Source organism: Nomia melanderi, chromosome 1, assembly GCF_051020985.1.
Source record: "Nomia melanderi isolate GNS246 chromosome 1, iyNomMela1, whole genome shotgun sequence".
Lineage (NCBI taxonomy): Eukaryota > Metazoa > Arthropoda > Insecta > Hymenoptera > Halictidae > Nomia > Nomia melanderi.
In genome coordinates this window covers 11,777,204-11,796,212 of record NC_134999.1, presented here as the reverse complement: position 1 = coordinate 11,796,212, position 19,009 = coordinate 11,777,204, and the positions used below count along the sequence as shown (strand labels likewise).

Sequence of the window (19,009 nt, the reverse complement as noted above, 5' to 3'; positions counted from 1 at the left end):
TGAAGACCAAATTATGTAAAAAGTTTTTGTGAAATAATTATCAGGGTTTTGAAGAAAAATATATATTTGCGAATAAAGATTTTTTTCTTGCCGCTGCTACTGTGCAGTGCAAATAATAAAATAGATAAGTGTTTTACGTAAGACGAGTAACGTCAAATTGCATAAGGTACATGTAAAATGCATATGTAGTCGATAAGATACATATTGCAAAATATTCAACATAAATATTATATTTATTATTTTATCTAATAAAAATATTTCTATAATAATAATAGAGGACGGATAAAATAAACGTGTATCGAAGGATTTAGTTAATTTACAGACTCTGTCGCATCTCGAGCCTGGCGCTGTGAACCGGCCATAGAATATCACAACATAAGAAAGTCACCTTCATTTCCGTTGATGGCTTTTAATAGTTGGAAAGAGTAGTAAAAGTATTTTGATCGGCGGTGTACAATATTTGATAGCGCAAAGCACATGCTTTCGATTCTAAGCAACCAATCGAACATCAGACGATTGTGCGCGAGCGCACTCCTGTGATTTTTCGAATAAGCGCAAGTCAACGAAGGTGTCAGTAATTCACAACATCGAAAGTTGCGTGTCAGTTCAGGTGTGCTCGTCACACGGTGCACTGCATGTTTTCAATTATTTTATCGAGACACATGAGAACGTGTACCCTTGTGGTTCTAGAACAACTCATATGTCGAGAAAGAAACTACGTGCTCCGTTGAAGTAAGTGGTGAAGAGAGTAGATTACAGTTCGCGTCACGTGTGAAACCGCTTTTTGTATTTTCACGTTTTATGTTATTTTCATTGGAATCGCGTAGTTTTATGTTATGGTCACTTTGTAGACGACTATACTTAATTACCACATTTCTCAATGTTTTGAACACCATTCGTTTTAATTTGACCGACCCATTTCAAGATAACGATCCCGAACGATCACTTTTTAAACTGTTTAAAGTTCATTCGATTTACAGCGCCGCAGAAAAATACATTATACAAATGATTAAGCTGCGCACATTTTGTATACATTTCATGTAATAACATTCTATTTACATAAAAAAATGAACTTTTGTATAAACTGAAACTGGAATAATATTCTTTAAACCTTTATCGTACTGATTGGATAATAGTCAACACTTTTTGGTGGGAAGTGATTAGTATTGTATGTAAACACGTTTCAGATAATTTATATAAAAAGTATTGAAGAATAACACTTTTCTCCAAATTTGCGAAGCAAAAGTAAATACGTGTCAAGACATTTAACATTATTCCTACTGAAGGTGTCAAAAGACACCTTTTGAAGTTTTAATTTAAAATTATTTTCTCAGTTTAATAATTTGTGCTAAATTAAATTTTGGACATTTCCTGTAGTTAATTTTATAATCGTTATTGGACAAGTCGAAAAGTCAATTCAGAATATACGACTAAATTCGGAAAATAATTTTAAGATAACGTTTCAGAAGGTGCCATTTGTCACCTTCGGTAGAAATAGTGTTAATGTTTTCGACAGTTTTGTAAGAAATAATGTGCATAACGATGAATGTGAATGTGATGTGTTGATGAAGAACGTTCGTTAAACGATTTTACAAGATTCGCGTGAAACTGTCAGTACTACGATTCAACTGATTGCTATAGGCGCAACTATAGGTAACCCGAGTGTACCTTTTATTAGGCCAACCTTCAGGGTTTACTCGGTTAGAGGGTCGCCTTCTTATCTACCCTCCGTAATCGGAATTCGTCTATATATCAAGTGGAAGCACGATGTATAGCACGCGGAATGAATGTAACATGCACTCATACTTAAGAACTTCATTCTTAGCATACCATTACATGATTGTGTACAAATTGTTATTTTCTTAACTGCTGCGTAATGTAATTTGCCACGTGTATAATACATTCACAACGCCAATATGATTACTGTTTTCCCATTAACTATCTGCACTTGACCTGTTCTAGCACAACATTAATTTTTTATTACTATTACTGTATAAGCACTGTGAAATTTCTTATATATTATGTTATCTGGAATATTATCAAACGTATATATATACAATTAGTAAATTGAAAAAAATATATTCTTATAATGGGGTAATAAATCTATGCATGTTGATTTTATTTTTTTTACTAATTATGTGTTGCTAATTGTATGTCGTAATTTTATTTTAAACTATATTTATATGTATTTATGTGTAATATTTATAATATTTCTATTGCGTAGATTTGTATATGTTTGAAACGTTGTACTTATAAAAATTCCCTACATTTTTTATATCTCTGTCTTTATTTATATTCTAAAATGTATGTTCCAATACTTCCAAGGATATGAATATTATTATTAGCCTTATAGCTCATTTATTATTCAAAGTACATGCACTATGTTTATTTATTTACATCTTCCACTCTTGAATTTTACATTTACTTTATTATTATTCATTCTATTCGTAACATATATGCACGATACTAGCAAATGATAGTATTTGACAGGAAAGCATAACAATAAATTAAATACAGTTTACATTTTCTGTGGAATATTTAAATTGTTACTCTTTGCTTGTATTATGACAATGTTATACAATGACAATCTTAACTATACTTCTTACCTAAGATAGTCGTGTATTCTACTATCAAATTATAAAATATGACAAATTTATTTAAAATATCAAAATACAGTGTTAGCTTGAGTGTAATACTTCTTCAGTGAAACGTTCTCCGAAACATTAACCTTATATGGGCCCGTGTGACATATTGGTATCTTGTTGATTTATTTTATTTTGCATAGCAAAATGGCGAGTGGAATGAAGCAATTAATTAACTTGAACTTTTATACGCTCAGTCGAGAAAGTTCAACGTCATTGTAATTTCAAAATTACTTTGTATTTAATTAAATTTAATTAATTTGTATTTACAAATTGATATTTCTTAATTTTATACTACGCACATTCTTTTTATAGTCACGAACAAAAATTCGACCTATAGAGGGTCAATGTACTTTGTAATTAATTTCTCCCCATCTCATGCACACCAGCATCACATTTCCTATCCTATAGAATTTATCCTATAGAATTCCATAGACCTGCAACGCGATTCAATGTAAACACGTGGTTGAACGCGATTGTAGACGTCATAATTCGGGGTGATTCAAAGCGTAACCGGGTTCAAGGGCAACCCATACATCCTGGCACCACACGAACGGAATGCTTAACAGGCAAAAAAAGGAGGTGCTCTTGAAAAGTGCGGGTACTCAATGGCGTCAACGACAAGGGCGTTCAAAATTGAATAAATTGGTCGCCGGAAATTAAGGATGACCTTTGACATATCGATTATCAGGAGAATGACAACAATAATGTTTATTAGTCTACAACGAGCACACAAACTTTTAATATAGGTACAATTCCTAACCAAAAAAAGGTCAAGGATTACAACCAACAAATAGTTTATATTAGCAAACAATTATTTTATTCTATTTTATTTTTTTATTGTTTATAGTTTACTGTATTCGTATTTTCTCTGTATTATTTAATATATAGTAATACTATAATTATATTTTTATTTACTTTAATTATCAATATTGATACTAATATTTATATATTTTTAAACATCAATTGGACCAAAAGTTGTAACTTACGAAAAAGAGTAAGGAACTTGATTTTTTAATTTTACTTTGGATTTGTGTTATACATATCTAAAATGTTACATTAATGTAGGAGTAGCGATTAAATGGTAGACTAAAAATCCCGCATTGTAGCGGGGCCGGCGCGCAATGTGTTAAAAAAATTCAGTTTAGACTTATAATCTATCTGAAAGAGGTATGTAAATTTAGTAAAATATTTAAGAAAATAATTGAAACATTGCATCTTATATCAAATTCACTGTGAATTTCAAAATTTTTTACCGAAGAATCGAGACTCAAGGCGAACATGGTATTTATGAATAAATACTTCTCTTCCGTGAATTCATAAATGGTAGAAATGATTTACTCTGTCTAGCTGAGAAAAGAAACAAGATAGCATCGAAGATGTCAGAAGTAAAAACAAGCTAGAAGGCTTTATTTAATCGTAATATTTCGCATTCCGAAACTAAAGTTTCTATTTTGCAGAAAACTGATTACAAGATGTGATAATAGCACGCGTTCGTGGTAAAAGTGTTGCTTTAAGTTGTCGTGACCCATAGCTTCGCGCAGCCGTGAAATTAGGGGCATTTCAGATCTTATCGACAATGTCTGTCGAATACACCCTAATCATTGTGCATTCGTCCAAGGTCAATCTGTGTCGGAATAAAACAACGATTTTCAATCATTTTTCTTTGGCAAATTATACAAAACAATTTATATACTATTATACATGATCATTTATCTACTAATTACATTCGAAGATTTGCGTCACTGCAACATAAATTTATGTTTGAATCAATGCTCACATTATTCACTATTTACAGATTATATAATTTTATCAAAGATTTAGTAATGCCTCAACTGCCTGCTATAATTCGATCAAAACTGGCATCACCGAACATGATTTTATAACATCAAACCTTGTCAAGGTACCTTTAGAATCCCAATGAACCATTCAATATAAGTGATTTCAACACTAGAACTACCAGATGGGTTAACATTCCTGAATTCTCCTCCTACAATTATTTAGAAGATGACAGACGTATTCGAATTGACTGATAAACCAATAAAAATCTGAATAGATGCACTATGATGTTTCTACAGAAAAATAAAAAGAAATCAATTTGCTCGGTAGTTCCAGTGTTGAACATCTGAAAGGTATATACACGAACGGTACGTTTCAATTCCTAACCCCGTTCGACCTATGCACAAATCCTCTCCACCAGGATTCCAGTTTCCAAGGTCACCGCATATGTGGCTCGCGTTCTAAAACGAAACGCGTATATACGGGTGCATAACCATCCTTTCTTTCTTTCTTCCCTTTATTTTTATTTTCAGATGAGCGAGTCCGTGAAAGTGGCCGTGAGATGCCGGCCAATGAACACGCGGGAGCTGCAGCAGGGATGCAGGGTACGTCAGCCGAGAGAAAGACGGGGAACAGGATCCACGTTCGGCCCCTTGCTTCGTTAGTACCACGCTCGCACCTCGGCCGTCGATAGTGCACCGAATGCACGCATATACCATCGCTTCTTTTCCACGTTTCGCTTATCTGCCCAAGTTCCACGGGAAAAACCTGGTCATCGTCATATCGAGCGCGTTGTAGCCTAGCGACCGTGACAAAACACGGAACGGAACTATTGCGAGTCGTGCGAGTAGTTTTTCACGAGGGCACGGTACCCGAACAGTCGCTTCCCTTTTTATCGAATCCCCATCGCCAGCCTCGGCCGACCTCAGAGATCCTCAGTCTCAAATTTCTACGGAGAGGGCCACGCTAGAGGTGTGAATGACACTTCTGCGGTCGCAACGCAAAAAGAACATTTTGTAGGCTAGGTGTGGACGGGCCATTGAGAAATAAGGGGGCGGTCTGTCGAGAGATTAGACCCGCGGTTCCTCACGTGGGACAGGGGGGCAATTCGAGAATGAGATGTTGACCCTCTGCATTTGAAAGTTTTTCACTAGAAATATGCACCACTTTCTGACAGACGATGTTTTTTGAAACTAATTCATGAGAAGACATACATGAATTAAGGAGGAAAGTTATTTTATTTCAATACTCCACGTGTTGATGCACTATACAAAGCTTAATATTATATATAAAAATTTATAATTTTTCTGTATTAGATCAAGTGACTGAGAGTCACCTTTAAAGTATAAAGGGTTAACCCCTTTCCAGACGAGAATTTTTGAAACTTCTGAAAACTTTTTCGATAGAAAATTGAATTTATCGGGGTATTAAATATTCACAAAGGAAGAAGCCATGCACCAATCTATCCTCATTTGAATAAGTTGATTATTTTGTAATTTCGATTGGGAACCACTGGATTAGATGAATCTTTTATTAGGCTGCGTTTGTACCTTTTATATCTCTTTCTGTTACCATGACCTGTTACTAAAGTAGATCGTTGTACATAAATATCTACAGATTTTTATCGACATTCATTATTTTGCAAATGGGCATTTTCTTCTATTAAATGTATGTCATCTTCTGAAACAATCTTGTCTAAATTTATCTACCACACATGACTTATATAGTCGTCTAAATAACAGGTCGTGGTAATAAGTCTGGACGCGGTCTTATGTTGTTCGGTTGTGAACTCCTTTCGTGTTTGATGAACAGGGAAACGTTCATCTGTATGTGAAAAAAATGTTGTTTTCATCTTTGTTATTCTTGTTATTATTTTACCATTGATTCACTTGTTAAAAGACGGTATGGAAATAAATTGTTCACGATTGTATGTATATATTTTATTTTAAATGTTTATTTAACTTCTGATTCACCGATACAAAAGTAGTTTTGTTCATGGAAGATGTGATACGATTAATAACTGGAATTTTTCTAATTAATTATAATTAATATACAGATGAGAAATGAAATTACATTATTAAAATCTGTTTGGTATAAATTCTAGGCTGCATTGAAAATGTTTGTAATTAGGGAGGGAAAGGAATTACTGTTTTTCTTTAGTTGACATTAGAAAACTTTACTATAGATGCTACGTTTCAATGTAGTATTCAAGCAACGTGTATTCAATGTCATCGATTGTGTCTCACTGCTATCTACTTTGAATCTATCATAATTGAACAGCGACGCATATTTTTTGTTTTCGAAATCGTTCCAAGCCACAATGTAGAGATGGCGACCGAGTTACTAAACAGAAAGGTCATGTCAAATATAACTAGAGTTCCGATTATCAAGTGTTCTTATTATAACAAGTTATCGGGACAAAAACAGAGCTACACTTGCTACATGGATGCACCCGTTCTATACTCCAATGCATCAGCACGCTTCTATCGGACGTCTATCAACATTTCCCCTGACTATCACGGAACTAGCCGTCGGTCGTTAGATTTACCATTTCATAATATATTCAATGAACTACAAGTGGTCACGCTAGCCGGCGAATCGGTGATCTGTGAATACACAGTGCATAGATGCCAACATTCAGCCAACCGGCAGTAGGGCAAATTTTTAAAAACTTGGTCAAACTTTGTTTTATCTTATTTTATTTGATTATTTCGAATATTGACACGTTGACTCCCATAACATCAGCGTTCTACGTACCACTTACACCTTCGTAACAAAGATAAACATCGACGTCAGTTGTCTTATGAATTATAATTGTTTTCAGATTATTTCGAAGCTCCGGTCGTTAGTGACCACCGTGGTAGTCAACGTGTTAACGTGACAAAAAAATAAAGAAAAATTATATAATACGCCTATTTCGAGGTCACTAGAAGTTTCAATAGAATAACATTTGTTCCTTGCATTTTACGATCAGTTTGAATTGCATTTTAGATATTTGAATTAGAGATTTAATTTGTGACATTACTGGACACCGAACTAAAGATGCTATGAGTTGTACACATGATCACGAATTAGTTCCCCGACCTTCTCCTTTGAAACTTCTGTGAAGAGGGCCGTCACAGGGTGTGACAAATAACTTTGCGGTCACCGAAAAAAATTGTGTGAGTTCGTTATATCTGTCTATAACGGAAACCGAATTTGAGCTGAGACATTTCTCACGGCCCTGGGTCGCGATCTGAAACCTTCAAGTTTCGAATTTCCGCGAAGAAGATCCTGGTTAAGCGCGAAAAAGGTTTTTGCGGTTACAAAAAGAATTCCGCGAGTTAGCTGTATCTCGTCTAGGAACTATATTATATTAAAATGCGATATATTACTATAGATAAATAGTTTTACTTGTAAATTATTAGATTCGTATAGAGAAACCAGTGATATTCGAATTTATTTCGTAATGATCAAGGTTATTAACCCTTTGCCTTCTAACAACGTGTCAGACTCGCGGTGAAGATTTTCAACGTGATTTAACAAACATAAATATTACTCGGTTCATTTGAATTCAAAGTAAATATTATTCTTCTATAATAAACTATTATATTTAAAAGCAAACACAGACATAAAATATGCCTAGAATTTTTCTCTTTTTCTAACAAATTATTCATGACAAAATAGGTGTAACGATCACATTTGAGAAAGAAATCGTAAGACAAGGGGTTATAAACCAATAAAAATTGTGGTTATTAAATAATTCACACTCAATTCACATTTCCGGTTAAGCAATATTCAAGTTAAAAATAAGCTAATCGTGCGTGGTTAAAATTCTACTGGTGAATTCTTCTTTGCAACTGTATACGCAGTTGCAGATTTAAATGCATTGACATCACGAGATCCACTGATGAGAATCACTGCTGAATGGTCTACATCGAGCTCAATTGATTCGTGCCGTTTGGTCCATAGTACGACGAACTACGAGCGGCAACAATTATTTACCCTGTTTGTCCATCCACGTGCGTATCGATAGAACAAGAATATATGCCAAATCGATAGGGGCAGTTCGTTTCACCTTTGCTACCTATGTGCATGACGACTATTCCACGTATGTACAACACGTGTCTGTGTGTGCACCAACACGAGTGTCAATGTGCGAGTCATGCAGTTAAGTACGTAATCGAACCAATTTCGTTCTTGGAATGTATGCACTGCTTGACAACTGGTATTCAGATTATTACGCCACTTCCGGTTATGCTTGAGACCTGTGGTCGCCTTTTATTCTCTTTTTATTTTTACCGCACGAATTTCAAAATTAACGATTAACTTGTCAGATAAAAAGAAAGAAAAGAATTTTAATTGAAGAATAATCGAACATTATTATTTCAGAAGCTAGATAATAGAGTAATACGAGTACTGTAATACAAAAACATTAATAATTATTTCCAATATCATTTTCCTCTATCACAAAGGAATAAATCTTACTATAACAAAACGCTCGAAATTCTCGTGGCAGTCAACGTGTTAAAGATTAGAAGCTTACTTCGGTAATGATTTAAAAAGGCCAACATTGCGAATGAAGTTCGTGCGCCATCTTTCTTTCGAATAAGGCGTCGGCCATTTTTGGTTCACCCGAAGACAAGCTGCGATCGATTCGATTTCTTATGGATTGGACTTAAACGTGTTGAACCGCGGTGTCCGAGTGAATCAATTTTTGCAATAAAAGAAAAACAGAACTTGTAACGACGGTTCCACGAGTTCCTTTAGTATTTCCATGAACCCGAATCGATAACCAGGTACGAGCTATCGGCGAGTTGATGGTGTCGCGGCTAATGAGTAATGGACACGTCTCGCCTAATGCGCCCACGTTGTTGCAATGTCGCGCAAGCTGACCAGAGGACAATCGATCGAGACGAGTTTCGTAAATACATAGGAATTAGTCATCTGGCTGGCTGGTCATATTTTCGCTGGCCGTGTGAATTATTTTACTCGGTCACCATGATTCACACGCGACCGTAACACGCATACGTCACTCGCATGCGTCAAAGCCATAAAAAACGGAAAATGTTGAGGAACGCGCGACATTTTCGAGATAAGATTATAGATTAGCGAGCATATTTCAGTATTGAAACGGTTCTGGAAAGAAATACAGAGTGGCTTGTTAAATATGTAGTTTTCCCAGCGTCGAATATCGCACGAGTTCCTCCTACGCTTAGTGTGATTATGCTGGTAAATTATACAACGACGTGAGTCAATAAAACTGTAATTTACACCTTAATGAAGTCTGAAAGACAAATGACTCTTCTTTTCGAAAGGATATACTACGCAACTCTAAAAAAGTACATTACCCCCGCATGGGAAAAATAAAATGCTGTGACCAACACCAGAACTACCGAACGGATCAAAATGACCCATTCCAGATTTCTTCATTTCGCGATTATTAACAAAATAGCAGATGCTTCTCCGGGAGTTATTAAAGAAATTGATTTGGCAATATGCAAATTGAATCGTGAATCAATTAACACTAGGTTTACTAAACGCGCCAATTCGACGCATATTGAATTTTATAAACATTATTTAGTCAATGTTTCCGTCGATTTTTATTAATACAATAACACAAAAGTGTATTTTGTCTATCTTTAATTTTTCAATTTCCAAAATCTAAATGAATGGATATCAATTTTTCTAAAATTAATACAATAAATCTTACAATAAACCTCCATAAGCTTGTTAAAATCTGAATAGATGCACTCTTGAAGTTTCCATGGAGAAGTTTCAAAAAGTCAATTTCAGTGCTCGGTAGTTCTAGTGTTAATTAGAGGAGCCGTTCAAACAAGCTGTAATACCCTTAACTTCATCGTTATCAATAATACATGTTACAAACTCTCCCCAACGTCTCCTAGATGAACCTCAATAAACAAAAACCCACGAAGCCACGTTTCAGTTCTCCATATAATACGAATCTCAATGAACTGATACGACACCGTTATCTAACGATCGTTTCGAATTTTCGTAGAACGTGGTAACCACCGACCCCGTCACAAAATGCTGCACCCTGGAGTGTCCGAGCGATGGAACCGGCAAAGTGTACCAGTTCGACGCGGCGTTCGGCCCAGAAGCAAGCACCGAGTCATTGTACGAGAACGTTGGCTCGGTGATCGTGGAAGCAGTCCTGGACGGTTACAACGGTACGGTGTTCGCTTACGGGCAAACCGGCTGCGGGAAGTCGCACACGATGCGCGGCTTCATCGAGCGCACCCTGGACCACATCTTCGAGGCCACGTCGACCGCTAGCTCGGACATGAGGTACCTGGCACTGCTTAGCTACCTGGAGATCTACAACGAAAAGTTACGGGATTTGTTGCAAGACGGGAACAGCGATCTCCTAACGCTGAAGGAAGATCCGAGCCGCGGCACATACGTGGCCGGTGGCCTGCGAGAGACTACGGTCAAGGACGCGCAGGAATGCGCCCGCTTGGTCGAGCAGGGGGATAGGCGAAGAGCGCTTGCGGCTACTAAGATGAATGCAGCCAGCTCTAGGAGCCACGCGGTGTTGACGCTGTCCCTGGAAACATTGGCCATCAACGATGACAGTAAAACGGAGAACGCGGTAAAAAGAGGTAGGCTGCACTTGGTGGACCTGGCTGGGTCTGAGAGGCAGGCTAGAACTGGAGCCACTGGGGATAGGCTGAAGGAAGCAGCTAGTATCAATTTGAGCCTGTCTGCGCTGGGAAATGTGATTAGTGCTTTGGCTGCTGGCCATGGACGACATGTGCCTTACAGGTATACATTTTGAAAGAGATTAATTGTTTAGGCATGTAGCTGGAAGGCGATCACGAGATTGTGGATGACTTTTAGATTAAACTAGGGATCAAGCCCTTGGCGTACTATTTACCTGCTAACCTCGTGTAATATCTGACTATCGACAATTTGGGAGAAATGCAACGAAATTTTTCATTCTGCTTCAAGTGGAAATTTCATTTGAAGGTAATACGTTGATAATAGCAGATTAGTTGTTTGCTTTGACCCGTGGATAATGAACAACATTGATTGTTGTCGAGTTAGTCTAGAAATCTTCATCACGAGTCTCACTCGTCATTGTACGCCAAGGGGTTAAACTCACAGTGCGATAGTAACTAGAATTGCAAAATTGTTCTCTTCTCTGAGAACACAGATGCGAGCACTGATTTTTCTGATTTAGATAACAGTCCAGCGAATTAAACGCTCAAAATACGTTTTCAGGGACAGTAAGCTGACAAGGCTTTTAAGAGACAGTCTTGGTGGCAACGCGAGGACGTTGATGATCGCTTGCATAAGTCCCAGCGACGTGGACGCCGAGGAAACCCTGAGCACGTTGCGGTACGCTGCCAGAGCCCGATGCATCAAGAACAAGCCAGTGATCAATGAGGATCCCAAGGATGCTCTGTTGAGGCAGTATCAACTGGAGCTGCAGCGTCTTCGTTCCCTGTTAGAATCGAGCGACGCTAATTCGATACCGAAAGAGATTCCCGTCATCGAGGCGAACGAAGAGGTGGTCGTTGAAGAAGTCGAGCGATTGAAGAAGGAATGCGAGCATTCGAACCTGTCAGCCCAGAGGCTTCGCGAGGAGCTGGAAGCTTTGAAGTCTCGCTTCGAGAGTGGAACGCAAACGATGAACAACGTGCTTTCCAAGGCTGTCTCCGAGGAACCGATGGGCGAGCAGGGCCTGGAACGCGAGGAGAAACGGAAGAAGAAGCAGCAGGCAGCCATGCAGGAAGTCCTGAAGAGGTTGGAGAAGTTGACTATCGGAGGAGAGGAACAAGGGAACACGGAGCTGAGGAGACGCCGTGAGAGGAGGAGGAAGAAACTCGCAGCTCTTGCTTCAGCTTTGGAGTCCAGCGCCCAGGAGGGCAATGGGAGTGTCTTCCAAGTCTACGGTCAGCTTAGGTTAGATGGACAAATGTTTGGGAACTATTAGTTAGTAATAGAAGTTCTTACTTCACTTCGCAGGCTAACTTCTTGACACGTTCGCTACCAGCGTCACATATTTGTGACGAGTGCAATCTTATATTTTACATAAAGCAAATGAAATTAATCCTTTGCACTCGGAAGTATTTCGCTAGAAGTATTTAACATTTTGTAACTAGACAAAGACGATGTTTTTTTAAATGAACCCAAAGAGAAATCACAAGTAAATTGAGAAACAAAGCTTTTTTATCCCAATATTTCACACACCGATGCATTATACACAGTTCAGTATTAAATATCAAATTTTATAATTTTACTGCATCAAATCAAACGGTGACTGAGAGTCATCTCTCGAGTGGAAAGGGTTAATCGTATAGATATGGTTATTTAGAGTTATAAGCTACGGCATTATATTTAGGAACTCAATAACTCGTTCCAGTTTTATTTTCTCGATATTTTGTTTAGAAGATTTATTGGATTGAATAAAATATTAGAATTGATGAGATCCTCACCGAAATAAACGCTGGTAACGAACGTGTTAACACGTTGTCCGCCACGGTAGTCACCGACGACCGGAGATTCCAAATTGCTAAAGAACAATTGCAATAAAAAGATTTTTAATAACATAAGTAGCTAGATAATAGTGTAATATAACTACTGCGATACCAAACCATTAATAATTATTTTCAATACCATTTTCCTCTGTTATTAAAGAATAAGTATTACTATACAAAACACTAGAAATTCTCGTGGCAGTCAACGTGTTAAGTTGACTCTGATCGCAAAGTATGAAAATCCTTTCCTCACTTTTATCTTCACTTATCTTCACTTTTTCTATTCATTTAAGAGGCAATTAGTCAAGTACAATTAATTTCAAGATAATCAATTAGCATACCTTCCGTGACAGGTCAACAGAAGATGCCTTAAAGCGAATGGCGAAACGGGCGAAGCAATTGGAAGCGGAGGCAGCGGATCTTCAGGCTTCTTGGGATGCGGAACGTCGCGATCTTCTTCGCAGAGAGCTGCTGACGTCCCAGATATGCGACGCGATGGTTCCTCATCTTCGTCCCGGTTGCCCGTTCCGCGACGTTGCCGTCGTACGAGCTGCAGCGACCTGGTGCGACGAGCTAGGTCGGTGGAGACTGCCCGACGTGTCGCCGCATATTCCTCTTCCTCCACCGTCGTTAGTCCTCAAGGATAACATACAGTACTCCATACCGCCTTCCAAACCCGATCTCAACAACAACAGCAACGGCAAGGACGCCGAAGACGAGATCGGCAATGAGGCTGACAACGAAGAAAGCAGCGAGCAGGAGGAAACCAAGAAGCCGGACATCGTCGACACGTACTTCCGTCGAAACCGAATCGACAAAATCCTGGCACACGTTAGGGAAGCGAAAACTTTCGGTAAGCTTGTGGTAGCTTGCAATCTGAAACCCAAGATAGTTCTTCATAATCTGATCACTAGACTGCGGATCTCCGTGCATTAACAAGGAATTTGAAACTGTACAATTGCATAGGATACCCAACATGAACAAATTTATAAAATACTCGAAATACTGCTTCCTATAGTATATTTTCGGGAAAATCTTCCACCGTAATTCTGTTTTTTTTAATTCTGTTCTTGAAAATTTGAATTTGCATGAAAATCGGTCTACTGATCACGAATAGCTGATGCAAGAGGATTCAAGAGAAATAAGATGAGGGGAATATTACATTCATAAGTGGCTGACATTTCAGCTGACCAATTAAAAACTACTGGTGACTACTAATCCAAAACATGGACCAGGTACCTATATAAAGACAGTCTTCCTATGTACACATCAGTATCAGTGTGTCTTTAGTCCCTGATGAAGCCAGATGCAATAATGGCGAAACGTTGGGAACAAATTCTTATTGGACACGGCTCTCACCCGAAAACCACTTATGAATGTAATATTCCAAGCCGTGAAAGCATTAACCCCTTACCCTACAACAACGAGCGAGACTCGTGATCAAGATTTTCAAGACGATTCAACAAATACATATATTACTCAGTTCATTCGAATTCAAAGTAAATATAATTCCTCTGTAATCAACTATTATAGTTAAAAGGGAATATGCTTAGAATTTTCCTCTTTTTCCAATAAATTATTAATGACAAAGTAGCTGTATCGATCAGAGTTGAGAAAGAAATCATAGGCCAGGGGGTTAACACTAGAACTACCGAATAGTCAGACTTTCTGAAATTTTTCTATGGAAACTCCAACAGTACTACTATTGAGGTTTCTGTTGATTTACAATTGCCTATTGCTGAATCAATTTCTGTAGTAATTTCTCAGAGAATTATCTGTTATGTTTTTAATCATTATTAACGAAGCAATCAGGAATGGGTCATTTTGACCTCTCTGGTAGTTCTAGTATTGAAGCTACTATGAGAGGAATGATTAGTTTGCATTGGAAACTGATGTCGACAGACTTCTTTCGAAACTATTGTTTCGATTATTAGGATTATTGTTGTTGAAATGGCCTTATGCTAAGATAGAGTATGGCGTTTGTAGATTCCAGTAGCCGGATCAGCCGGTCAGGAGGGTCCGAGGACTTCATTCCACTCGGCGGCAACTATCAGCAGTTGAACGCTCTGAATCTCCAAAGTAGCGCACCAGTGATTGGCGAGGTGGACAGCTACAAGCCTACCCCCCATCTGCCAATGTCTCGCTTCGGAAGGCCAGGTTGGCTGTTGGAGGAGAACTCGATGACCAAGGGCCTTTTCCCGAGCGCTATCAAGAGAAATCCTCCTCGGATACTGGAAGCGTTGCCTTCGTATCCGCAAGGCACCAACGGAGGGATTAAATTCGGGAACAAGATTCTGTCGGACAAACTTTCATCAAGATTGATCGAAAACGAAGCCGACGGGAACCGACCCACTTTAGTTGGGCACACTCGTTCTCCTACCTACTGATACTAGACACGTAGAGACGAAGATGAAACTTGGGGGCAATAATGTTTGGAGGATGTCTGTGATAAGGATGTGCAAATGGTTAGTTGATAAATTATTGTGCACTTGAAATATTCTTTAGGAAAAACTTTGGAAATTTCTGCAATCTGTAATGCAACATTTTGTAATACATAATTTTTTATTTTTTATGAGGCTAATCATGTTTATTTTGTATAACGTTGTAAAATTCTGTTGTTTACTTGATGTCACATCTATACAGATTATAAACTGATTGTAAAATTCAATTAATTAATTAATGACAATAATTAATGAATCATCTAACTGACAATAAGTTATTTGTAATTGGATACTAATTGTCAGTATTATAATGGTAATTTATTACTCACTTTGTGATCGACGCTGTACTCACATTACGTTATATTTGGAGACGTTGAATTTACATTAAGCACTTTAATGTAGTCGCTTACTTCGTTACGTAAGAAACGGAACGCGCAAATCGCTTTCTAGGATGCGTATCTTTCTAGCAAATCGATTTCATACGTAATATGTTAATCAACTTTTTCCGCCGACCTTCCCATTGAAATGGCCCAACGAAATTAATGCCTGTCGTGGTTCTTTCAGGAAGCAACATCTGAAACGCTCAATAGCGACGGAGCGTGGTAAAGATCGTATCTGAAAACGCAGAAGACTGGGATCTTAACGACGACCGGAGAGTTTATCAAAAATTGCCATTCTCACTGACAATGGACTTGGGAAATTAATAATATTTTCGAATAAATTTACAAATGTTATTAGTAATTTACATTTATTCTTAAGAAACAATGTTTCTCGTCTGCTCGTGCAATTTATTTTTATCTTAATATATAAAATGGTCAAACCACGTTACTGGAAGTTGTACACATTTGAATAATTATTAAAAATAGAGTAAAATTAAATAATATTCCCTTATTAAAAAAAAAACGATTAACACATTGTTCTTTGTACAACAACATATTTATTCCAACGAGTCTGAAGCTACAGAAATTTTCTACGAGCCATATTTTAACTCCTCTTTCCTCTTGTTTCATGCAAGCGCGATGTAGGAAACTCTTGCGAAAAATCTAATCGCTGTGGTACCCGAAACCACACTTTTCCAAGCATCATAGTCATAGACGATAAAAAATAGTTTAATCATCAGCGAATCTTTATTATTTTCCCATGAGCAATATGACAATTACGTGAACGACCATCGATATGATATCCACGAGCAAAGAAGGATCGAAAGAGGTGTTAAAAGACAGGAATTCCAACAGGTTTATGAAAGTACACGTACATCGTTGTGCACACAATTATACAAAGAAGCAATTTTTAAGCAAAAACGTAAACGAGATATCACGAATTCCATACACATTTCGAATAACGTATATTTTGATGAATTAAAATTCAGTAATGTCGTCTCAGAACAGAGTATGCTTTATTCGCTACAATATTAACCGCTTCCTCGTGTTAACACGTTGAATGCCGCACGATTTTAAGCTGCAGGACATGCGAAACGAAAGAAATACAATATTAAATTATTGAATTGAATTGTGTTCATATCATCGCAGGTTTGCCTTGCTGAATCATATTTATGTCACTGCATTAGGTAACGTTATTTGCAATACAGGAATTGTTTCAAGTAACCACCGTTTAATTGAAGGAACTGCAGTAGTTGAATTTGTGCGGAGGTCACCGGTAACCACCACGGCATTCAACGTGTTAATTAGGATATCGAAAACTCTACTATTTTGCAAGCTGGTGTACCTTTGATTCCTAGTGGAAAGAAAAATTGTTCGCATTGGCCGAAACGATCGATGCAATCGCGGGCGTAAAAAGAGAAACCACGAGCAGCCGGGTCACGCGATGTAGAGAACGTACACACATTTTTAATACATTAGATCGCCGGTACGGTTCGATTAATCGTTCCGCGATAAAGGTTCTTGCGAAATCCCGGCGTCGGGAGATTTAAGGTGTGCGACCGACGGTTTTCACTCGACACACGCGCGTCGCTAAAAAAGTGCCAGAGAAAGGACCAAAGCCGTGAAACCACGCTCACGGTTCTCTATGTGTAGGTCAGTAAATCTTTGTACATAGTCCTTGTACATATAAATCCGTGTATACATGAGCAACGGTGTCGTTTTAAAAGTTTTTAGTCGCATTCTTTTAGTTTTTCTTATCGATAGCGAAATTTATTAAAGGTTTTGATTATTGTAATGGAAATTTTAATTATTTTGTTTATATATACCTGTAATATTAATAATGCCTAAGGGTTAGTAATTCTATCAATAAATTACATTGATTTTATTAATACAATTTTGACATAGATTTTATTAATGAATTATGCATATTTATGAATTGTTGTAATTCGAAATTATTGAAGGATTTAATGATCGATAAACAACGGATGAAAGATGCGTTTAGATACCTGTTTACTTCGTGATTATTTTTTGTTTCAACAATGTGCAACTATAAACTTTTGAACGATTACGTAAATGTTGCTTCATGCTGATTATAGCTGCTATTTTTCCATGTTGATTAATTAGATCGTGAGCATTTGCGCAACTTCGATATTTTATGGATTAATTAAAAAACATGAAGGCTAAATGTAAAATTTAATTGCGATTGCTTCGTTCAGCTGGCAGTGACATGAATTTCCTATTAATCATGCTGACGTTTGCAATCCAATTAAGAATATTGGAATGGTTTAATAATAATCTGTATTCCGTAACAACTATTCATTGAACCAGGAATAAATAGATGATTTATAGATAGATAATTATGAGAATACTTGATTGGTGTTGTAGTCAATTCTTTTTCTTGTTGATACAGAAAAACCGACAGGGAACAAATTTATTGTTTAACGTATTTAATGATATGTATGATATGTATATGTGTTATAATTAAGATGGTTTGGAATCTAACGAGTTGCACCTATTTTCTCAAACTTATCTCGAACGTTTCTTTGTCTCGCTGACGTAAGAAAATGATGTTTTGTTCTAAAGAAAATTTACATTTTGCGGAAACATACGATTCTCCAAAAAAGCAAAACATGAAACTGGAAAACTAACAGCTCTGCATTTAAGTCCTGACTGTACATAAAATAAAGTAAAAAAGGTCATACATTCGTTTTACTGTTCATAACATTTTTTCCTTCTTATCTTACAAACATCAAGACCAAAATAATGAACATTCACCTCATTTCTTCGCGAACATGGACATTTTTTAAAACAAATTATACCTATCTATCATAAAAATTGCAGCAATAAATTTATTTTGATTTATTCGCATATTCATTATAATATTCAAGTGAAACTATTTACTATTAAAATCATTTCCGATATTCAACACTTTTTGATAAAACACAGACAATGTTTGATGAACCTAATTTAATTACATAATTTAATTAATCGATTAAAAGAAAAAACTATTTTACTTCAATATTTCACATAGTGATGCATTATAGAAAGTTCATTATAATATTTATTAATTATAAATATTCAAATTTAAACTATTTAATTATAAATATCAAATTTTATCATTTACCGTAACAAAGGGTTAACACATCAGTAATTGTGAAATAAGAAAACTAGCACCCGCCATTTTGTCAGACCCTATAGTTCTAGCGTAAAACATATAAGAACATAGTGTTCCTTTTTGTAAATCGTTTGTTTTCTAATATTTTTCATTGAGAAATCGACGAGTC

General features: G+C 36.9%; 1 protein-coding gene across 4 annotated transcripts; it reads left to right on the top strand.

The window, feature by feature from the left end:
• Positions 1-349: 349 nt before the first annotated feature.
• LOC116427629 (osmotic avoidance abnormal protein 3) lies at positions 350-18,424 on the top strand. Of its 4 annotated transcripts, none has more exons than XM_031978184.2 (7): positions 350-732; positions 4,955-5,026; positions 10,420-11,186; positions 11,646-12,329; positions 13,258-13,757; positions 14,891-15,369; positions 15,910-18,424. In XM_031978184.2, exons 2-6 carry the CDS (start codon positions 4,955-4,957, stop codon positions 15,289-15,291), a joined length of 2,424 nt encoding a protein of 807 aa, XP_031834044.1. In that variant the 5' UTR covers positions 350-732; the 3' UTR covers positions 15,292-15,369; positions 15,910-18,424. The 4 variants fall into 4 exon arrangements, with proteins under 4 accessions (XP_031834044.1, XP_031834045.1, XP_031834046.1 ...); XM_031978185.2 differs by having other exon boundaries at positions 4,955-5,081; XM_031978186.2 differs by lacking the exons at positions 350-732; positions 4,955-5,026 and adding an exon at positions 9,380-9,649.
• The last annotated feature ends 585 nt before the right edge of the window (positions 18,425-19,009 follow it).